Source organism: Sorex fumeus, unplaced genomic scaffold, assembly GCF_029834395.1.
Source record: "Sorex fumeus unplaced genomic scaffold, SorFum_2.1 ptg000122l, whole genome shotgun sequence".
NCBI classification, from domain to species: Eukaryota; Metazoa; Chordata; class Mammalia; order Eulipotyphla; family Soricidae; genus Sorex; species Sorex fumeus.
In genome coordinates this window covers 50,035,871-50,053,538 of record NW_026606179.1, presented here as the reverse complement: position 1 = coordinate 50,053,538, position 17,668 = coordinate 50,035,871, and the positions used below count along the sequence as shown (strand labels likewise).

The 17,668-nt window shown below is 52.2% G+C and overlaps 1 protein-coding gene across 2 annotated transcripts in view; it reads right to left on the bottom strand.

Annotated features, from left to right (window-relative positions):
- The window catches only part of DUS2 (dihydrouridine synthase 2), a 34,992-nt gene that overhangs the window by 6,087 nt on the left and 11,237 nt on the right, over nt 1-17,668 (bottom strand). For both annotated transcript variants that reach the window (XM_056136293.1, XM_056136294.1), the window contains exons 4-10: nt 15,715-15,806; nt 14,314-14,357; nt 12,607-12,667; nt 7,579-7,626; nt 3,340-3,405; nt 3,090-3,160; nt 657-743 (exon numbers count right to left, since the gene is read on the bottom strand). In XM_056136293.1, the coding sequence (XP_055992268.1) occupies nt 657-743; nt 3,090-3,160; nt 3,340-3,405; nt 7,579-7,626; nt 12,607-12,667; nt 14,314-14,357; nt 15,715-15,806 (469 nt within the window). The remainder of the gene's footprint in view (nt 1-656; nt 744-3,089; nt 3,161-3,339; nt 3,406-7,578; nt 7,627-12,606; nt 12,668-14,313; nt 14,358-15,714; nt 15,807-17,668) is intronic.

Below are 17,668 nucleotides of genomic sequence, written 5' to 3'. Positions count from 1 at the left end.
CTGGGGCTTCAGGGACGATACAGGATGCTTCGGACCAAACCCAAATCAGCCACGTGCAGGCAAGGACTTGAATCTCTGTACTCTCCACCCTCCTCCACTCTCTCCAGCACCCCAGGGTCTTGACTAGCCCTACCCTCTCAAGCCCCGCCCCCTGGTCCCACCCACAACTCCCCCGCCTCTTTTTCCTGCCTGCCTTCAGGCTTGGCTATGCCACTGAGCAGGACCAAGCCAGACTCCTGGTAGACACAGACCAGCGGATTCTCCCTCAAGCCTCTGGGTCATCACACCTACCTCCCAGCAGCCAGCCTCAGCCCTGGACCTGTAGCTGCCCAGCAGGCTTGTTCAAGCCTTGTTTGTGACACGACTCTGTACCCTGACTCGGGACACCTCCCCCTTCACCCTGCACACCCAACCCTCGAGCGGCTTCACCACTATCTTCTTGCTCCCCCTAGGCACTGAACATACCCCGCCTGCACCCTCAGCCCCGCACCCCAGAGGCCAAGGATGCAACTAGCACAGCATATGTGCTTGCGCGCTGAGCCACATCCCTGGCCCTCAGCTCAGTGTTTAAAGCTCTCGGGCCACGTCCTGGGTTCTACGGGCCGGCTCAAGGCGGTGAGCCCAGGGCGCGGCTCTGGAGGAGGAAGGATGCTTACTTGGCAATGACAGGGATGGACAGGCTCTCAGCAATGGCTCTGATGGTCTCACAGCTGACGGGGTGCTGAGGTCGTTCCTCCCGCTTCCTGGAGATAAAAAAGGAGTAGGGTCCGGGGCTGCGCGCCGAAGGTCACGTCCCAGTATACAGAGGCTTGTGTTAGCCAAGCTGTCCCAGCCCAGACCTCAGGAAGGACACGGGGCCATCAAAGACAGAGGTCAAGCTGCGGGGGGCAGCTGTCCTGACGGTCACGAGGGGCAGGCGCAGCCTCAGACCAGGCACCGAAGGCAAGTCCCGCTCTCAGAGGCCTGCAATGAGGCCTGGCTAGAGGCGGGCCGGGGAAGGGTGCCCGAGCCCCTGAGCGTTGTGAATGCCGCCCTTGCTGTTCTGGTCCTGCCCTCTCCAAACGACTGGGAGCAGCTGCCCACGCCAGGGCCAAGTCAGGCAGCTGACCCTGAGGCAGGCACCTGGCACGGGGCGGGCCCGCAAGCCGGGTACAGAGCATCGCTGTCATGATGAGACACAGGGAAGACAGAACCACAACCTGGACCTCTCCTGCCAAGGTCTGATGCACACAGCCTGGTTTGAGGGTTAGCTGAGGGATGCTGAGGTGAGCCCAGGCCCGAGGTACGCTCAGAGAGGAGCAAGGGAGGTACGACCTGGCGCACAGGTGGCACGGGGCTCATCTGCATGTGCCCCCAGCAGGCCAGTCACCCGGCCTTCACTGCTGCTTCCCCCATCCCCTGGCTCAGTTCTAGGCCCTCCTCAACAGCTTTCATGATGGGCAAGTCCCTCAACTCACCCAGCCCTGTCTTCTCGGCATTTACAGCTCCTGGTAAAAGGAAGAGCATCACAGAGCCACAACGTGCTGCCTGCCAGCCACTGTGTCAAGAGCGTTTAGTTCCCACCCAGCCCAAGACTCGACAACCCTCGAAAGCAGCAAGCTGCTTCATTTCCACAGTGAAAATGCGACTCTCAGAGAGGTTACAGAACACAGTCAGGGCCAGGGAGATGCTCAGAGCTGCAGTGCATGCTCCGTAAGCAGGAGGCCCAGGGTCAATCCCTGGTACCACATAGTCTCCCAAGCCCACACTGGGAGTGACCTCAGACAGCATCAAGCCAGGAGAAACCCCTAATACTGTCAGGCAGTGTCCAAAAGCCAAACCAAAATCAACAAAAGAAAACACACAGCCTATTCCGAAGAGAACTCGTGTGTGTGTGTGTGTGTGCGCGCGCGCGCGTGTGTGTGTCTTCCCCCTCCTCTGCTCTCCTTAGGAAGGAACACGTGCATGTGTGCGCATATGTGTCCCCTAAGAGAATGTGTGTGTGAGTTATCTTTCACTTCCCCCCAACTGGCTTTGATCCATACAGTTCTGCTTTTCTCTTGAATGTGGTAGTTTTGGATTCTGTTCTCCAAATACATTGTAACATAAATAAGCAGTCGATAATAGACTGTTCCTACAAGATCCCCGAGTCCAAAAGAAACCCAAAAGGACCAAGTTTGCTATATTGGGATTCGGTACAAAAGGAAAGGAGACAGGAGCAAGACTGACTGCCAGCTGTAGGCAGAGGGCTTGAGAGAGCTGGTAGTCCCATAAAGGCAGAGAAGAGCCCTGGCTTTAAAGAGCAGCAATCTGCCCCCGAGCACTCATGGGGAGTCCACAACGGCCCCACCCCAGCCTCTCAGGAACAATGGGAGTGACCCCCTTCTGTGGCTGGAGCAATATTACAGCAGGAAGGGCATTTGCCTTGCACACGGACGACCTTGGTTTAATCCCTGCGGTATCCTCTATAGGCCTCTGAGCACCACCAAGAGTAATTCCTGAGTCCAGAGCCAGATGTAGCCCCTGTGTATCACCTGATGTCACCCAAAAAGCAAAAGAAAGAAACAAACAAAAACCGCCAGAAATCTGCTAGGGGTCATTCAAGGGAGAAGTTAACTCCGTGTAGTGGAAGGAAAGAAAGACCAAGAGTTAAGGTTCTGAGGGCCAGAGCAGCCATAGTACACCAGGGAGGGCACTTGCATTGCACGTGGCCGACCCAGGCTCAATCGCCAGCATCCCAAGCCCACTAGGAGTGATCCCTGATCACAGAGCCAGGCATAAGCCTTGAGCAGGTGTACCTCTCCTGCCCTACCCTCCCCCCCAAATAAAGAAAAGAGTCAGAGTTCTAAGGCCACCACTTCCTGGCTGCACGCTGAAACTGCCAACGTGTCACTCATCAGCATTTACACATCCTGAAACAGGCGCTTCTCCTTCCTCTCGGTCTCCGGGTTGGCGCAGTGTCCTGGGCCCACCACCAGCAGGTGCTTGTGGAGTCTGGCTGTCTCAGACTCAGGGCCCGTGGCAAGGCAAAGCAGAGGTGAGAGAAGCTGGGTGTCACCTAGGGGACAGGGAAGGGACACTGAGGGGACTGAAGAAAGGCAGCCACTCACCTCCCGTGGACTGTGATGGCAGCAATGCCTGTCCTCTCGATCCGCTTCACCAAACTCAGGGTTTCTTCCAGCTGGAGAGGAGGACCGCCAGGGTGGGTACTGAAGCCACAGAGGAAGCAGAGACCAGCCCCTGCAGTGGTGCTCAGCTCCACCCACTGTTCCAAGCCCAATGCAGCATCTCCAGTATCACTCACACCCCGGAACCAGGCCCAGAGGAGAGGACCCCTCCCAAGTGCCCCACCAGCCTTACCGAGGGCAGGATGCGAATCTTACAGGTCACGGGTCTGCGTGTTCCTTTAACAAGAGTGCTGAGGATCTGCAGAGGGGACAGAACCGCCACGGCTGCTCACGCCTTAGAAAACAGCTCCAGATCCATGCACCCGAGAGTCATGGATCTGCCTGTGACCAGATGGACCCACGAGGCAAAGGAGTCCCCCTTCTCTCCAGGCTCACAGCAGTGCACACTCTTGGGGTGAATCAACGAATGAACCTGCCTGTGTGACTGTGGAGAACAGTGCTCCATCCTCAGGGCAAACATCTGAATCACTGGGAGAGTGGAAGACACACAGACTCTCTTTGATTCCAGCCCAGCTCTCCTGGCAAGGACCCCAAGGTGCGCAGGAATTAAAAAGAAGTGTTTCTAGGGGCTGGAGCCAGTACCGTATTTCTTGTACAATGGATAGGGCACTGGCCTTGCACACACAGCCAACCCAGGTTTGATCCCCGGCATACCATACGATTCCCAGTCCCTCCAGAAGGGATCCCTGAGCACAGAGTCAGGAGTGGGCCCTGGCCACTGCTCAAAAAGGAAAAGGAAAGGAAAAGGAGAGAGAAAGAAGTATCCTCCAGGGGCTCTGCCCACACCTTCCCTCGTTGATGTGGTGCTAAGGACCAGGCCTGGGCACATACGTGGCTGCCAGTGTCTGCTCAGCAAGGCCAGATTTCCTGAGTGCTATTCTAGGATCTGTCAAGTGACGGCGCAGGAAAGTGTGATGAGGCCTGGGCCCTGTACGTCCTATACCCCCCTCTTTAGGGGTGTCAGACATATAATCACTAAGACTGGCAAGGGAAAAGGCAACATACTGAAAAGCGTTTCTTTGCACGTTACTTGAAAAGGACTTTAAAGAAAGTTCAAGAAGTCATCCAGAAGGCCTAGAGGGAGCAAGACCAGCACAGACGAGAGGACAGTGAGATGCCGAAGGTGACACTGCGTATCTGTGACACTATCTTCTGCCCTCATCTAAATGTCCCACCAGGGAGGGTGGAGGGAAGGTGATCCCAGAGGCCCCTTCCAAGAACCAGATCCCTGCTGAGCAGAGCAGACACCAGGACGGCTGCTGCCAGTCTGAGAGACAGCACAGCGGGAGGAAGCTTGCCTTGCACACAGCTGGCCTGGGTCTGATCCCTGGTACCACAACTGATCTCCTGAGTCCTGCCAGGATTGATCTCCAACACCGCTAGGTGTGGGGAGCCCCCGCCCCCACAAAATAAAGGTGGGGAGGCAAAGCAATAGTACAGTGGGTAGGGCAGCTGTCTCACACCCAGCTAACCTGGGTCTACTCTCCAGCACCCCATATGGTCCTGAGTCCTACCAGTAGCAGTCCCTGAGAGCAGCACCGAGTACGTCCTGAGCACAGATGGGTGTGGCACAATTAAAAAAAAAATAGGTAAGGGGAAGGAACACTGAAGAGGTGTCTGCATGAGGCCCTTCCCTTAGGGACAAACCGCAGGAGGCCCCTCTGGGAGACCGAAAGGCTGGGCAGATGGGCAGGCAGACAGTTCACAGGCAGGAAGAAGTGCCAGAGGCTGGCAGGAAGGAGCAGGTGCGGTGCCAGGAGGCTGGGCAGCTGACGTCACTCTGGCAGGCCTTTGAGGGGCACCTTCCCTGTAAGGGGGAACCTGCCAAGTGGATCAAGATACACAATAAAGGACTCCAGACACAGCTCAATAGGCTGAGGTCACGCTTTGCATGTTGGAGACCCGAGTTAGGTCCCTAGCACCGCCTGACCCCCAAGCCCCGGGAACAGCCCCTGAGCAGAGCTGGGGACAGCCTTGAGTCATGCCAGATGTATGTCAAAAATTAAAAAAAAAAAAAAAGATTCACAATAAAGGGCTGGGGGTGGGCTGAAGGGTGGGGGTGATGGCTCCAAGGCCTGGAACAGAGACTGCAGGCAGGAATCTAGGGTTTGACCATCAGGAAGCAACCCCTGGGCACCAAGTTAGCAGGAGTGCCCCAAAACTACAAGGGGTGACCGGCAAAACAAAACAAAAAGAAATACAGTAACAATTCTCACTCTAGTTCTACCCGTGGTTTTCTTGTTTGTTTTCAGGGAGCAGGGGGGTGGGGAACACCCCCCTCAAGTGGTACTCAGGGAACCCAATGCTTCTCTTGGCAGTACTCAGTCAACCGCGCCAGACCATTCAATATACTCAGATCGGTGACAAGGTGCGGGTCAGGCCCAGCAGGGCTGAGGGCAGCATCTGGTGCAGGGGAGCGATGTGGGGCCAAGGATCAAGCTCTGGTCCATGTGCCCCTAATCCTGAAAATACCAAGTCTAGAAGGTTCTCTTGCAAATGCTGACTTGGTGATTTAAATACTGGAGCAACGTCAGCTGGTTTGCTCCATTTCTGTTTTACAGGACTTCCTTTCAGTATACTTTAACCACACAGCTCTAAGCACTTTCCTTGGTGTTTCTGCTCATTTCGTGTGCGTGATCAGGTCTTGGAAGGAAGTGAGAAACCAAGAGAGGCCAAGCCCGCCTCGAGGGTCATGCTGAAGGGATAGAAAAGCCAGGAACTACATATGCTCGGGCCAGGCCCAAGCACAAACTCTCCCGCATACCCAGCTCTCTGGGCTGTGGGTGTCTTCACACCAACAGCTGTGAAGACAGGCTCACAGGAACCCACAGGCAGACTCGTCACCGGATCTATTGATCAGCTGGCCTCAGCATTCTGGGCTGTTAGGACAGCCTGGGGAGAGGTTGGCAGAGCAGAGGCTTGAGGGTAAGTAAGAACTGAGTCCAGTCCTGGTTTCGCCAAGTGTTAGCCATGACGGAGCACAGCGCACATGCGGCACGGAGCTGCTGACACTGAAGCTGGTGGAGACAGTGGCGTCTCGCACCGGCGGTGTTTCCTCCAGGTCTCTCTTGCCTGTGGGAGGCACTAGGAGGCTTCAAGCCTGGACTAGGAAGCAAGGTGATGCAGGAATGGGAAAAAGAGGGAGCTAAGGGGAGCGAGAAGGAAAGGGATGGCAGACAGAGGGGGAAGTACAAGGAGAATGCGGTGCACCAGAAAGTATCACCTCCACACATCCTGGCTGCTCACAACCTCGGTTTGCAAATGTCAAGCTCTCCCCAGGGCCTCATAAGCCTGCTTTCCAGAATCACCAAGGGAAGGGGAGCAGAGGAGACTAAGGCGCTGGCCTCAGATGCCCCCGCTGCCTGCTCTCCGAGGCTGGCGAAGGGCTCCAGCAGGATGCAGGGGACCCTCCGCTGCTCCCACCAAGACCCTGGGGAAAGGCCAACTGCCAGCTTTGCGGCCTGCCACCAACACACACCAGTCACCAGGCCAGTCCCCACCCAGTCAGCCTACATCTGCTCTCGAGCCCCTCTGATAGGACAGTCTCATGTCCAGCTGAGGTCAGGTGAGTCCTGAGCTTTAAAGGCGTGTCCAAGTTAAAAAGAAAAGTTTTTCATTAAAAAAGAATTCTTATTTTTTTTAAAAATTAAATAAAAAGAAAGACGTGTTCATGACTGACTTTCGGGTTCCCAAACCTGACTGCATCTCAAACCCACTGGAAGCCTGCTTCATTTTTGTTTTGATTTGTAGTCACACCCAATGCTGCAGAAGGGCTACTCCTGGCTCTGTTTAGGGTCACTACTGGAGGTGCTCAGGGATCAAGCCAGGTCTCTTGAACACAAAGCATTCAGCTGAAGTTGTGCATATGGCAGAGAGAGAGAGAGAGAAAAACAGAGAGAATGTGTGTGTATGCATGTGTGTGTATGTGTATTTTTGGTCACATCTGGCAGTGTTCAAGGCTTGCTTCTGGCTCTACATATATGAATCACTCCTGGCAGGGTTTGGGAACCATACGGGGTACTAGGAATGGAATCCGGTTGGCTGGATACAAGAAAAGCACCTTACCCCTGTAGTATCACTTGCCCCTAGGAAGCCTGTTTTCAAAGTTCAGCCCCCAGGGCAAGGGAGAGATGCAGTCAGTCCGGCAGAGGCAGCGTGGTAAAGCATCCACTGTCACTCAGCTGGTCATTCAGCCGTCACTCACCTGTCAATCAGCTGCCAGCCACCACTGAGACTTCACTCAGCTGTCACTCAGTTGTCTCTCAGCCATCAAGAGACTGTCACCCTGCCTTCACTTAGCCATCACTCAGCTGGTCACTGAGTTGGTCACTTGGCCATCACTAAGCTGTCACTCAGCCTTTACTTAGCCAGTCACTCAATCACCACTCAGCCATGACGCAGCATTTTTTACCTTCTCGATTTTGTCAGGGTCAGACAGCAGAGCAGCTCCCATTCCTCCCTGAGGGAAAACACACAAAGGATCTTCTCACTCCTGTGGTAGGACCCCAGTATGGTCTCTGGGTGGCCAGCACTTGTCTCCGCACGATCAAGGGCTCCACAGCAGGAGGAAAGCAGGCACAGTCACCCTGATCTCAGACACCAGAGCGTGTGACGAGTTCTGATCCCAGACAAAGCCATGGAGCACGCAGCCATGTGCTCTACAAAAGAACGCATTTTCAAGATGCCCACTCCCAGTCCAAGGTCTTCAGTGTCCTCATAAACTAGAAACCTGCCAAGTTTTTAAAACAAATAAACAATAAACCATTCTCTCTTGGCAATGAGCTCAAATGCACCTTCTCCTCATCCTGCCCCCTTGTGTTCGGGTCCCTGCAGCCGCACCATAGCCACTTAGAGGCACACAACCTACAAATCTAGTCCAGGCCCTTGCCCCGCCCCCCAGCCCCCCCCACTGCCGTAAAATCCTAACCAATGTCCCCTTTCCCAAATGTCTTGAGGCCCCAGACTTCAAGCAAAGCCCCACCTGGATGGAAACCAACAACCCATGAGGCCAAACCAACAACCCATGAGGCCAAACAGACACTGGCATTAACAGCCACATGAAGTACCATGCAATGCAGCAACTGAACCGGAATCAGTCACATGCAAGACGAGTGCCTTAACCCCTGTACTGTCTCTCTGGCCCCAACAGCTGTTCTCTCTTGCTGGGATCACTGTTGATTTTTTCCTGTTCCTTTTCTATACTATTCAAATTCTGGACAATGGTATGAATTATTTCAGTAACGGGGAAGGGAGATCTGTAAATAGTGGGTGGCAGGGGCCAGAGCAATAGAACAGCAGGTAGGGCCTTGCACGTGCCGACCCAAGTTTAATCCCCAGCAACCCATATGGTCTCCTGGGCATGGTTAGGAGTGATTCCTGAATGCAGAAGCCAGGAGTAACCTCTAACCATCACCAGGTGTGGCCCAAAAACAAACAAAAAAAGTGGATGGCAGGGGTAGCACTGAGTACTGTCCTCCCGTTGTTCATTGATTCGCTCGAGCGAGCACCAGTAATGTCTCCACTGTGAGACTTGTTACTGTTTTTGGCATATTGAATACACCATATTCCTCTGCCCCTCTCGGAGAGCCCATCAAGCTACCAAGAGCATCTCGCCCGCACAGAAAAGCCTGGCAAGCTCCCTGTGACGTATTCGATATACCAAAAACAGTAACAAGTCTCACAGTTTGTTGTGAGATGTCACTGGTGCCTGCTCGAGCAAATCGATGAACAACGGGAGGACAAACAGAATATACCAGGGGGAGCTTGTCAGGCTCTGCCGTGTGGGCGGGATACTCTCAGTAGCTTGCTAGGCTCTCCGAGAAGGACAGAGGAATTGAACCCGGGTCGGTCACATGCAAGGCAAACGCCCTACCCACTGGGCTATCGCTTCAACCCCAATAGCAGGCAGGGGTCCCATAAGTAAATGCTGTCAGCACACCAACTGCACAATAATAACTGCTTGCAAGATGTGCTCAGGAGCCTGAGAAATATAGTATAAGTGGGTAAGGCACTACTTGCCTTGCATCCAGCCAACCTGAGTTCAATCCCGGGCACCCGCTCTTGTCTCCTGAGCCACACCAGGAGTCATTCCTGAGCACAGAGTCAGGAGTATCCCCTGAGCGTGCCTGGTATGGCCCCAAAACAAGAAGAGTTCAGTTCTCACAGGTTCATTTCAGGTTTAAGGATGACAGACTAGAATCAGCAGGAACCACCGGAGACTCGGCCGGAGGGTGCCCAGCACTGGCCAAAACCAGCCACTGACTCGAGCCAAGGAGTCCCTCAAGCCCGGCCACTCACCCTGGTTCACCCTGGCTCTGTCCGACCTTCACCTCGTGCACAATCCGGTCTTTCCTTGTGGAATCACAGGATCTAAAATCCAGCCGCGCGGCTGGGTTCTCACAATGGTCTTCTCAATTGGTATTTCCTTCCTGCCTTCCTATTGAACTAGCGTGTTGGATTTTGTTGTTGTTGTTGGAATAGAATATAAAAAAATTTTCATGGCTCAAAGGATAACAAGACAAAAAGATAAACAGACTCTCCCAGAAAAGTGAGGAACTTTTTGATCTAGACATGATTTTTAAATATATGCTTATTTTTTTTGGGGGGGGAGCAACAATGCTTTGGACTTACTCCTGCCTCTTCACTCAGGGATCACTCCTGGCGGTGCTCAGGGGAACAAATGGGATGCTGAGGATCGAACCTGGGTCAGCTGCATACAAGGCAAGAGCTATACCTGCTACAGTCTCTCTCCAGCCCCATAAAATGTATATTTTAACTCCCTCCACCATCTCCCACCCCTTCGCTGTTGCCATTATTACGACGCTGAGCTGTGCACATACGTGGCTGTGGTGCTCCTATGTTTTTCACCTGGCAGGTCACAGTGCACACTCAGCTGCAGTGCTCCCTGAGGTTTGTGCTCCTTTCACTGCAGGGCAGACACTCTTGACTGAGGCGCAGTTATGGCTGTGGAGCTGACGGAGTTAATGCAGTACTCACATGCGTGCTCGCCGGAGGCCACAGTGTTAGGCCTGGGGCTCACACATCTTAGAACCGTTGAGTCTTGCCGGGGTCACACCTGTTACTCAGACATACTTGGCTGCGGTACAGCGGGAAACTACTTGCGGTACCAAGGATCACAGATGGCAAAGCTGCCCGGATCATGAGCTCCGCACATGTGGGGCACTGGGGATTTGAACTGGTAACCAAATGCTTGCATGGCAGGTGCTCTAAGCCTCTGAACTATTCATCTCGGCCTCAATTTAAACTTTAGATATGGCTTCAATTTTGATGCATAGGAGGAGTCAAGGTTCAAGGGCTCTGCAGTGAGCAGTTTGGAATCTTAGTGGGATGCGCTCTAACTGGCCAACACCAGTGCTGTGCCAGTGGCAAACTGTTCTGGGAAGCAATCCTGCCATGGATTTACTCCCTGTGCAGAACCAAATAATAACGAGTTCTCCTTCGAAACCAACAATTGCTAGTTTCTTATAGGTGTTTCCAGTGTAGTCCATGAAAACTCAAACTATCTATATCTAAATGTTCCTTCCCCATTCCTCATACTGAAGTAGTAGAATAACCATATACAATTCTGCTTCTTGCTTCTTTCACTCCACAATACACTGGAATTATTCCAGCAATTCCACTCTACTCCTTACATAACTCGGGAGCACAAAGGGTAATTTCTGAGCAAAAGAGTCTAATGTTTTCAACGGTGACTTAGAACACCTGTCCTGTAAGTGTAGGGTCACAAGTTTAAATATGAGCTGAAGAAGCATTTCAAGGAACACGTACTTTTATACGCAGCCGACCTTTCCTCGATCCTTGGCATCATAAATGGCCCCTGAGCACTGCCAGAGGCCGCTCCTGAGCATAAAGCCGGGATAGCCACTAAGCACTGCCAGGCGTGGGCCCAAAACAAACAAACCAACAAAATACCCAAGATCCTATCTCTGGTGCCCCCATGCCCAGAGTGTGACCCAGCGGCTCAGCTCCTTAAGACTGGCAGCTCTGAAAACTCTGGATTCAACAGAACCGGGAATGGGTGTCCTCCCCCCATCTCCCCATCTCCCTTGACTCAGCAGTGACGCCCATAAACTGCCTCTGGCTGGAGCCAGATAATCTCATCAACAGCCATGACCAGAGACCCATTATAAATCTCTCGGAAGAGAGCACATGACAAGCCATAGCCATGCTGCCGGACCCCGCACCAGGTTGTTTCATTGGGGAGACCCAGAGGGGGGCAGGTGAGTTCCTCCACTTTGCCCCAAGGACCCAGACCCGGCAGCCAAAAACCTCCAGAACCACGTGGCCGCAAATATTCCAAGAGTAGTGCACCACATTTGATGGGGGTTAAAGTAAAAGGCACCAATCTTAGAGGGAAATATATTTTTACAGATAAATACGTGTGTGTGTGTGTGTGTGTGTGTGTGTGTGTATGTATCGCCCCTGGGTGAAATACAATAATCTTCATGCACTCTCCCCTAAGGAAACTTTTTGGATCAATTTCATAAATTTGGATTTTTCATAACAAACAATACAAAATAAATTATCTTGGGTCTGCTTTGGGGCAGGGGTTGGGGTTCGGGAAGGAAACTCCCGAAATATGGCGGTGGGAAGGAGTAATAGGGTGTAATGGGTGGTGGGATTGGTGTTCGAATATTGAATGTAATCAAATATTGTATACTTCATAAAATAATAATAATTAGGGGGCTGGAGTAATAGTACAGCGGGTAGGGTGTTTGCCTTGCACGCGCCGACCCGGGTTCGATTCCCAGCATCCCATATGGTCCCCGGAGCACCGCCAGGAGTAATTCCTGAGTGCAATGAGCCAGGAGTAACCCCTGTGCATCACCAGGTGTGACCCAAAAAGCAAGAAAATAATAATAATAATAATAATAATAATTTTTAAAAATACTGGCAGCTCTGTTGGGCCACAGAGATAGTGCTGCAGGAAAGGCACCCGCCTTGCATGCAGCTCACCTGGGTTTGATGCCTGACATCTCATCTGGTCCCTGGAGCCTGCGAGGAGTCATCCAGGCACACAGACCCAGAATTACGCCCTCAGCACAGTCGGGTGTGACCCCAAAAACAAAAACACACCAACAAAAACGAAAAAGCAAAAACTGGCAGTTTTGCAATCTCTGGTACTGCAAATGATTTCAAACAACAGTCCACAGAAGTACACATAAGCAGCACAATAGAGATGCAATCCCCAGAGACCCCAATGACACAAGCCATGCTCTCCATCCCTCTGCAGGTGGGCAGCAAGGCCCATCACTAAAGTAGTTTTAAGTGTCTACTGTGCGAACCCAGTGATCTAATTATATCCTCCTGTGCATCTCCCACTTAGCGCAGATCTAGTCCAGATGAGGCACGGCACTTAGTCATCATTCTGCTTGAATCTGCGCCCTGTATTTGTGAAGGCTGGAAAGAAATCCATTACCTTGGTGGAATACTCTTTTGGACAGCCCATATTGACGTCAATACCAGCCACATCATTTTCTCTGAAAAAAAAGAGAGAAAAGATAATCAATATCCAACAAGAAGGCATGTGGCTGTGCTCAGTAACCCTGCAGCATGTCCCATGCCCGTGAACACGCCAACACTCACTTACAGACACTGAAAAAAACTTGTCTCGAGCCAGAGAGAGAGAGCATAGCTGGATAAAGCACTTTCCTTGCACCTGGCCAATCCGCGTTCAATCCCTCACATTCCATAGGGTCCCTGAGCACTGCCAGGAGTGATGCCTGAGAGTAACTCCTCATATCACCAGGTGTAACCCCCCCTCCAAAAGAGGAAGAAAGAAAAAGACTGTCTCTAAAAGCTCTAAGTGCCCTGTGGAGGAGACGAGAGGAACATGTGGCAGGGGCTCTCGCAATGCACTCTGCTCCTCTGAGCTGCACCAAGTGCACCAAGTACCAAGAAACCATCACACTAAATTCATCCCAGCGTTCCAGTCCTGACTTGGAGGATGAAATCATCAGTTGCTGCAGAAACGTGCTATGAGCATAGGAGCCCATGCCAAGAGCTCTGGTCCCATCAGGGCTGCAGCCTCTAATCTCCAGTGTACAAAGGAGTCCCCCCACCACCACCTGCCATCCCAGGGATGCATGCAGTTGACAGCTCAGCAGCCACTACAACCTGAGTTCCCAGTCACCTTGACTGAAGTCAACAATGCCGAGGGGCCGAAGTGCATGCTATGAATGCAGAGAGCCCAGCTGCATCCCCACTGCACGAGCGCTCACACGCTGAGCACGGCTTGGATCAACCCCAGGGCACCAAGTCAGGAGTAGCCTCTGAACACTGGCCCCAAACCTCCTGCAAAAACCAAACCCTAGGGTCTGGAGCAATAGCACAACGGGTAGGGCGTTTGCCTTGCACGCAGTCAACCTAGGTTCGATTCCCAGCATCCCATATGGTTCCCCAAGCACTGGCACTGCCAGGGGTAATTCCTGAGTGCAGAGCCAGGAGTAACCCCTGTGCATTGCCAGGTGTGATCCAAAAAGCCAAAAAAAAAAAAAAAACCCTAGCATTTAACACGTACTGAGCACTCACTACATGTCACGTGCTGCAAAGACAGTCATGTATATTATTTCACTTTCCTTCCCGAACATGCAAGTGGTTCTACACTCTAGATGAAGAAACAAAGTGCTACGAGAGGTTAAGGACACACCGTGAGCAAGAAGCCAGGTCACACTTCCAACCCAGTCTAACTCCAAAGTCCAACTCCTTAGGCACCTACTTTTTTTCTTTTAATTAACAGTCTTGGGGATTAAGCCCAGGCCTTACACACAAAAGCCTGCACAGTAAGTCTTTTCCTGCTCTCTCTTTTTGGGGGTTGGAGAGGCAACACCCAGCATCCAGAAGCTACTCCTGCTTCAGGGTGAGAGATGAACTGGCTCCCACCCGATGGTGAGATGACACTTAAAAACTCAACGTCAGGAGAGTTTCCAGCAAGGGACCCTTAATCAACACAGCAAAACAGCCCCGCACAGAGGGTCTCTGGGACAGTGGGGACCAGAGTCTGAGGCCAGCCTTCAGGTGTTCCTGGGAGGGAAGAAAGGAGCCTTGACACTACAGGAGACAGACCAAGAGCCGGGAGAGTCGTGGAGAGCAGAAAGACCTCGGGGCACCCGCAGGCAGCACTTACACAAGCCTGGCCACGGCGAGGGCGCGCTCCGCATCAGAGGTTCCCTGGAAACACAAGAGGCTGGTCAGCCCCCACCCCAACAACACACAGCCACACACACATGCGCACACCCACAACGGCAGCAAGTGGGGCACTCCTGGTAAGCAGCTGGTCCATGGGACGAGCTCCTGTCGGGAGTCAGGATACGAACCTGGAGGGCCATGAGAATGTCTCAGGGCTGCAGTGACTTTCAACATAAAATAGACAGAGCATACAGGAGTAAGGCGTTTGCTGTGCACGAAGCCAGCCGGGATCAACTCCCAGCATGACATGTGGCACCACCAGCGCTACCAGGCTTAAGCCCAGAGCCAGGAGTGAGCCCTGAGCACAGCTAAGAGGTGGCCCAAACCACCACCCATGCCAAAAAGGTAAAACATATTAAAAAAAAGTTGATGAAGGTTGAAGCCGGAGCAATACACAGCAGGTAGGGCATTTGTCTTGCACGCAGCCAACCCAGGTTCGATTCCCAGCATCCCATATGGTCCCCCAAGTACCGTCAGGAGTGATTCCTGAGTGCATGAACCAGGAGTAACTCCTGTGCATCGCTGGGTGTGACCCAAAAAAAAAGCAAAAAAAAGTTGATGAAGGGGGACAGAAAGATAGCACTGTGGGTAAGGTGCTTGCCTTGCACATGGCTGACCCGGGTTTGATCCCCAGCACTGCACATGGTTGCCCAAGCCCCATCAGGAGGGATCCCTGAGCACAGAGCCAGGGAAAAGCCCAGAGCACTACCAGGGTGGCCTCAAAAGAACAAACAACAACAACAACAAAAAAAAAACAGCTGATGAAGCTGAAAAAGAAACATCTATATACCTATTATTTAGATTATATAATTAACACTGTTGTATCTGCTTTATCATGTCTACCCATTGCTATCAATTTTTAAAAAACTTAAACCTCACTCAGGAGCTATTTCTGAAGACCCACCAAGCAATGCCCAAAGTAAGTAACACGGTCATTACAACCTTAACACAAGCCTGGCAATTCTTGAGGAGATCTATTTTCCTTCTATTAAAAAAAAAATCCACAAGCTACAGAAAAACAAAGACTGTTATCTGGATTAATAATACTAGGGCTTCAAAATATATGTCATGCCAAACAGGCGTTTCCTAGCCTTCAGGAAATGACAGCTGAGACCAGGGCGCGGGGAGGCGGCCGGGACTCCGTGGCCATGGCCTGTCGCCAGCAGCACAATCACCCGAGAGCAGCTCCGGGGGAAGTGTGACGGCAGATTCCTTGGGAAGTCGGTGCTGTGCCACGGAGCCCCGGGCAGTTAGCACCAGCCTGGCAGAGGCGGGAGGCGGAAATCCGGAGGCTGGGTGAGAAATCCACGGGAGGGCTCTTGGCCTGGGGATCTCGTACCATCTGGAAGACGACCCTGCTCTGCTCTCTCTCACAGGTGCGGAAGACCACCCGGTCATCAGGGGTGACAAAGTCCACAGTGCTCAGTACCTCTGCAAGAAAACACAGACCACTGAAGAAGCGAGGCCAGCCTCTGCCACAGGGGCCAGGAAGATGGCTCAGTGGACAGCGTCTGATCAGCTAGTTGGAGGTCTGGAGTCCCAATCCCAGGGCCACGCATGTGTGCTGTGACTCTGAGAGCTCTTTGGGGTCACACACAATAAAGACCAGCAGATGGTCCTCCCCACCCCCCCCAAAACCTATTAATAAAACAAAAATTTTAAGAGGCAGGCTACCCACATGAAAGAGAACCAGCACAGCCGACAGGAGAACATGTCTATCCCACACATTTACTGTGTAAGAGAAGTGACATCATGGCCACATGTGGAATCCTGTGTCATTATCCACTTACTGGGCAGATTAGAAGGTCAAAAAGGCAGAGGGGGATCAAGAGACAAGTTGGGTTTTTTGTTGTTGCTGTTGTTTATTAGGTGGGGGTTGGAGCCACACTGGCAGTGCTCAGGGTTTACTCCGGGTCAGGGCTTTGCCAGGGCTGTGGGGAATACAGTGCCCAAGGGGTTGGCTGTGTGCAAGGCCAGAACCTTAGCTGCCGTCCTCTCTCTCCATAGGAGATCTTCTGGAGGGCTAGAACGCATGCCTGGTACACAGAGGGTTCTGGGTTCAATCTCTGATATCAATGGTCTTCCAAGAACCACCAGGTCTAGCCCTAATGGGTGACCTCCTAGAGGGGGCCTCCTCAATAATGCTTTTTTGGGGTGAGGGAAGGGCCTTTTTTTTTTGGTTTTCTGGGTCATACCCGGCAATGCACAGGGGTTACTCCTGGCTCATGCACTCAGGAATTACTCCTGGCCGTACATGGGGGACCATATGAAATGCTGGGAATCGAACCTAGGTCGGCTGCGTGCAAGGCAAATGCCCTACCTGCTGTGCTATTGCTCCAGTCCCAAGGGAAGGCCCTCTTTCCTGAAAAAAGGGTGAAGTAAAGAAAATACCATGCTAGGAAAGGTAACTACAATGATCTCCGACAACAGACATGGTTATAACTGGCATTAAGCAGCCTGAGAGCATTGCAAATGCTTAATGTGTTTACATCACACCTTTACTTACACATCAAAATTCTTGTAACCCCTCTACCCATTAAAAGATTAGTGAAATCAGGACTTGGAGAGATAGTACAGAGGTCAGGGCACTTGTCATGCACACAGCTAACCCAGGTTCGATCCCCAGCATCCCATATGGACCCCTGAGTGCAGAGCCAAAAGAAATCCTGAGCATTGCTGGGTGTGGCCCAAGAAACATAAATAAAACATTGGTGAAATCACTTATGAAAGTCATTGATTTTTATATTAGTACTGAAGGGGGGGAGGGCTGGAGCGATAGCACAGCGGTAGGGCGTTCGCCTTACACGCGGCCAACATGGCCGACCCGAGTTCGATTCCTCCACCCCTCTCGGAGAGCCCGGCAAGCTACCGAGAGTATTCGATATGCCAGACACAGTAACAACAAAGTCTCCAATGGAGACGTTACTGGGCCCGCTCGAGCAAATCGACGATCAACGGGAGGGCTTTTTTTTTTTTTTTTTTTTACTGAAGGGGGAAAGTTCTTAGGAGAAAAATAAGGACAAGAGCTGGAAAGATAGTACCAGAAGTAAGGCCTTGCATCCCACAGACCCTGGTTCAAATCCTAGGCACCAGGCTGGAGTAATAGTATGGCAGGCAGGACAACTGCCTTGCACATGGCCAACCCAGGTTCAATTCCCAGCATTCCATATGGTAACCCCAGTCCTAGTAGGAGTGATCCCTGAGCATAGTGCCGGGTTAGGCCTAGAGCATAGCCAGGTATGGACCCCAAAACATAACCAAGAAAAAATGAATCCTGGTCCCATATATGGTGC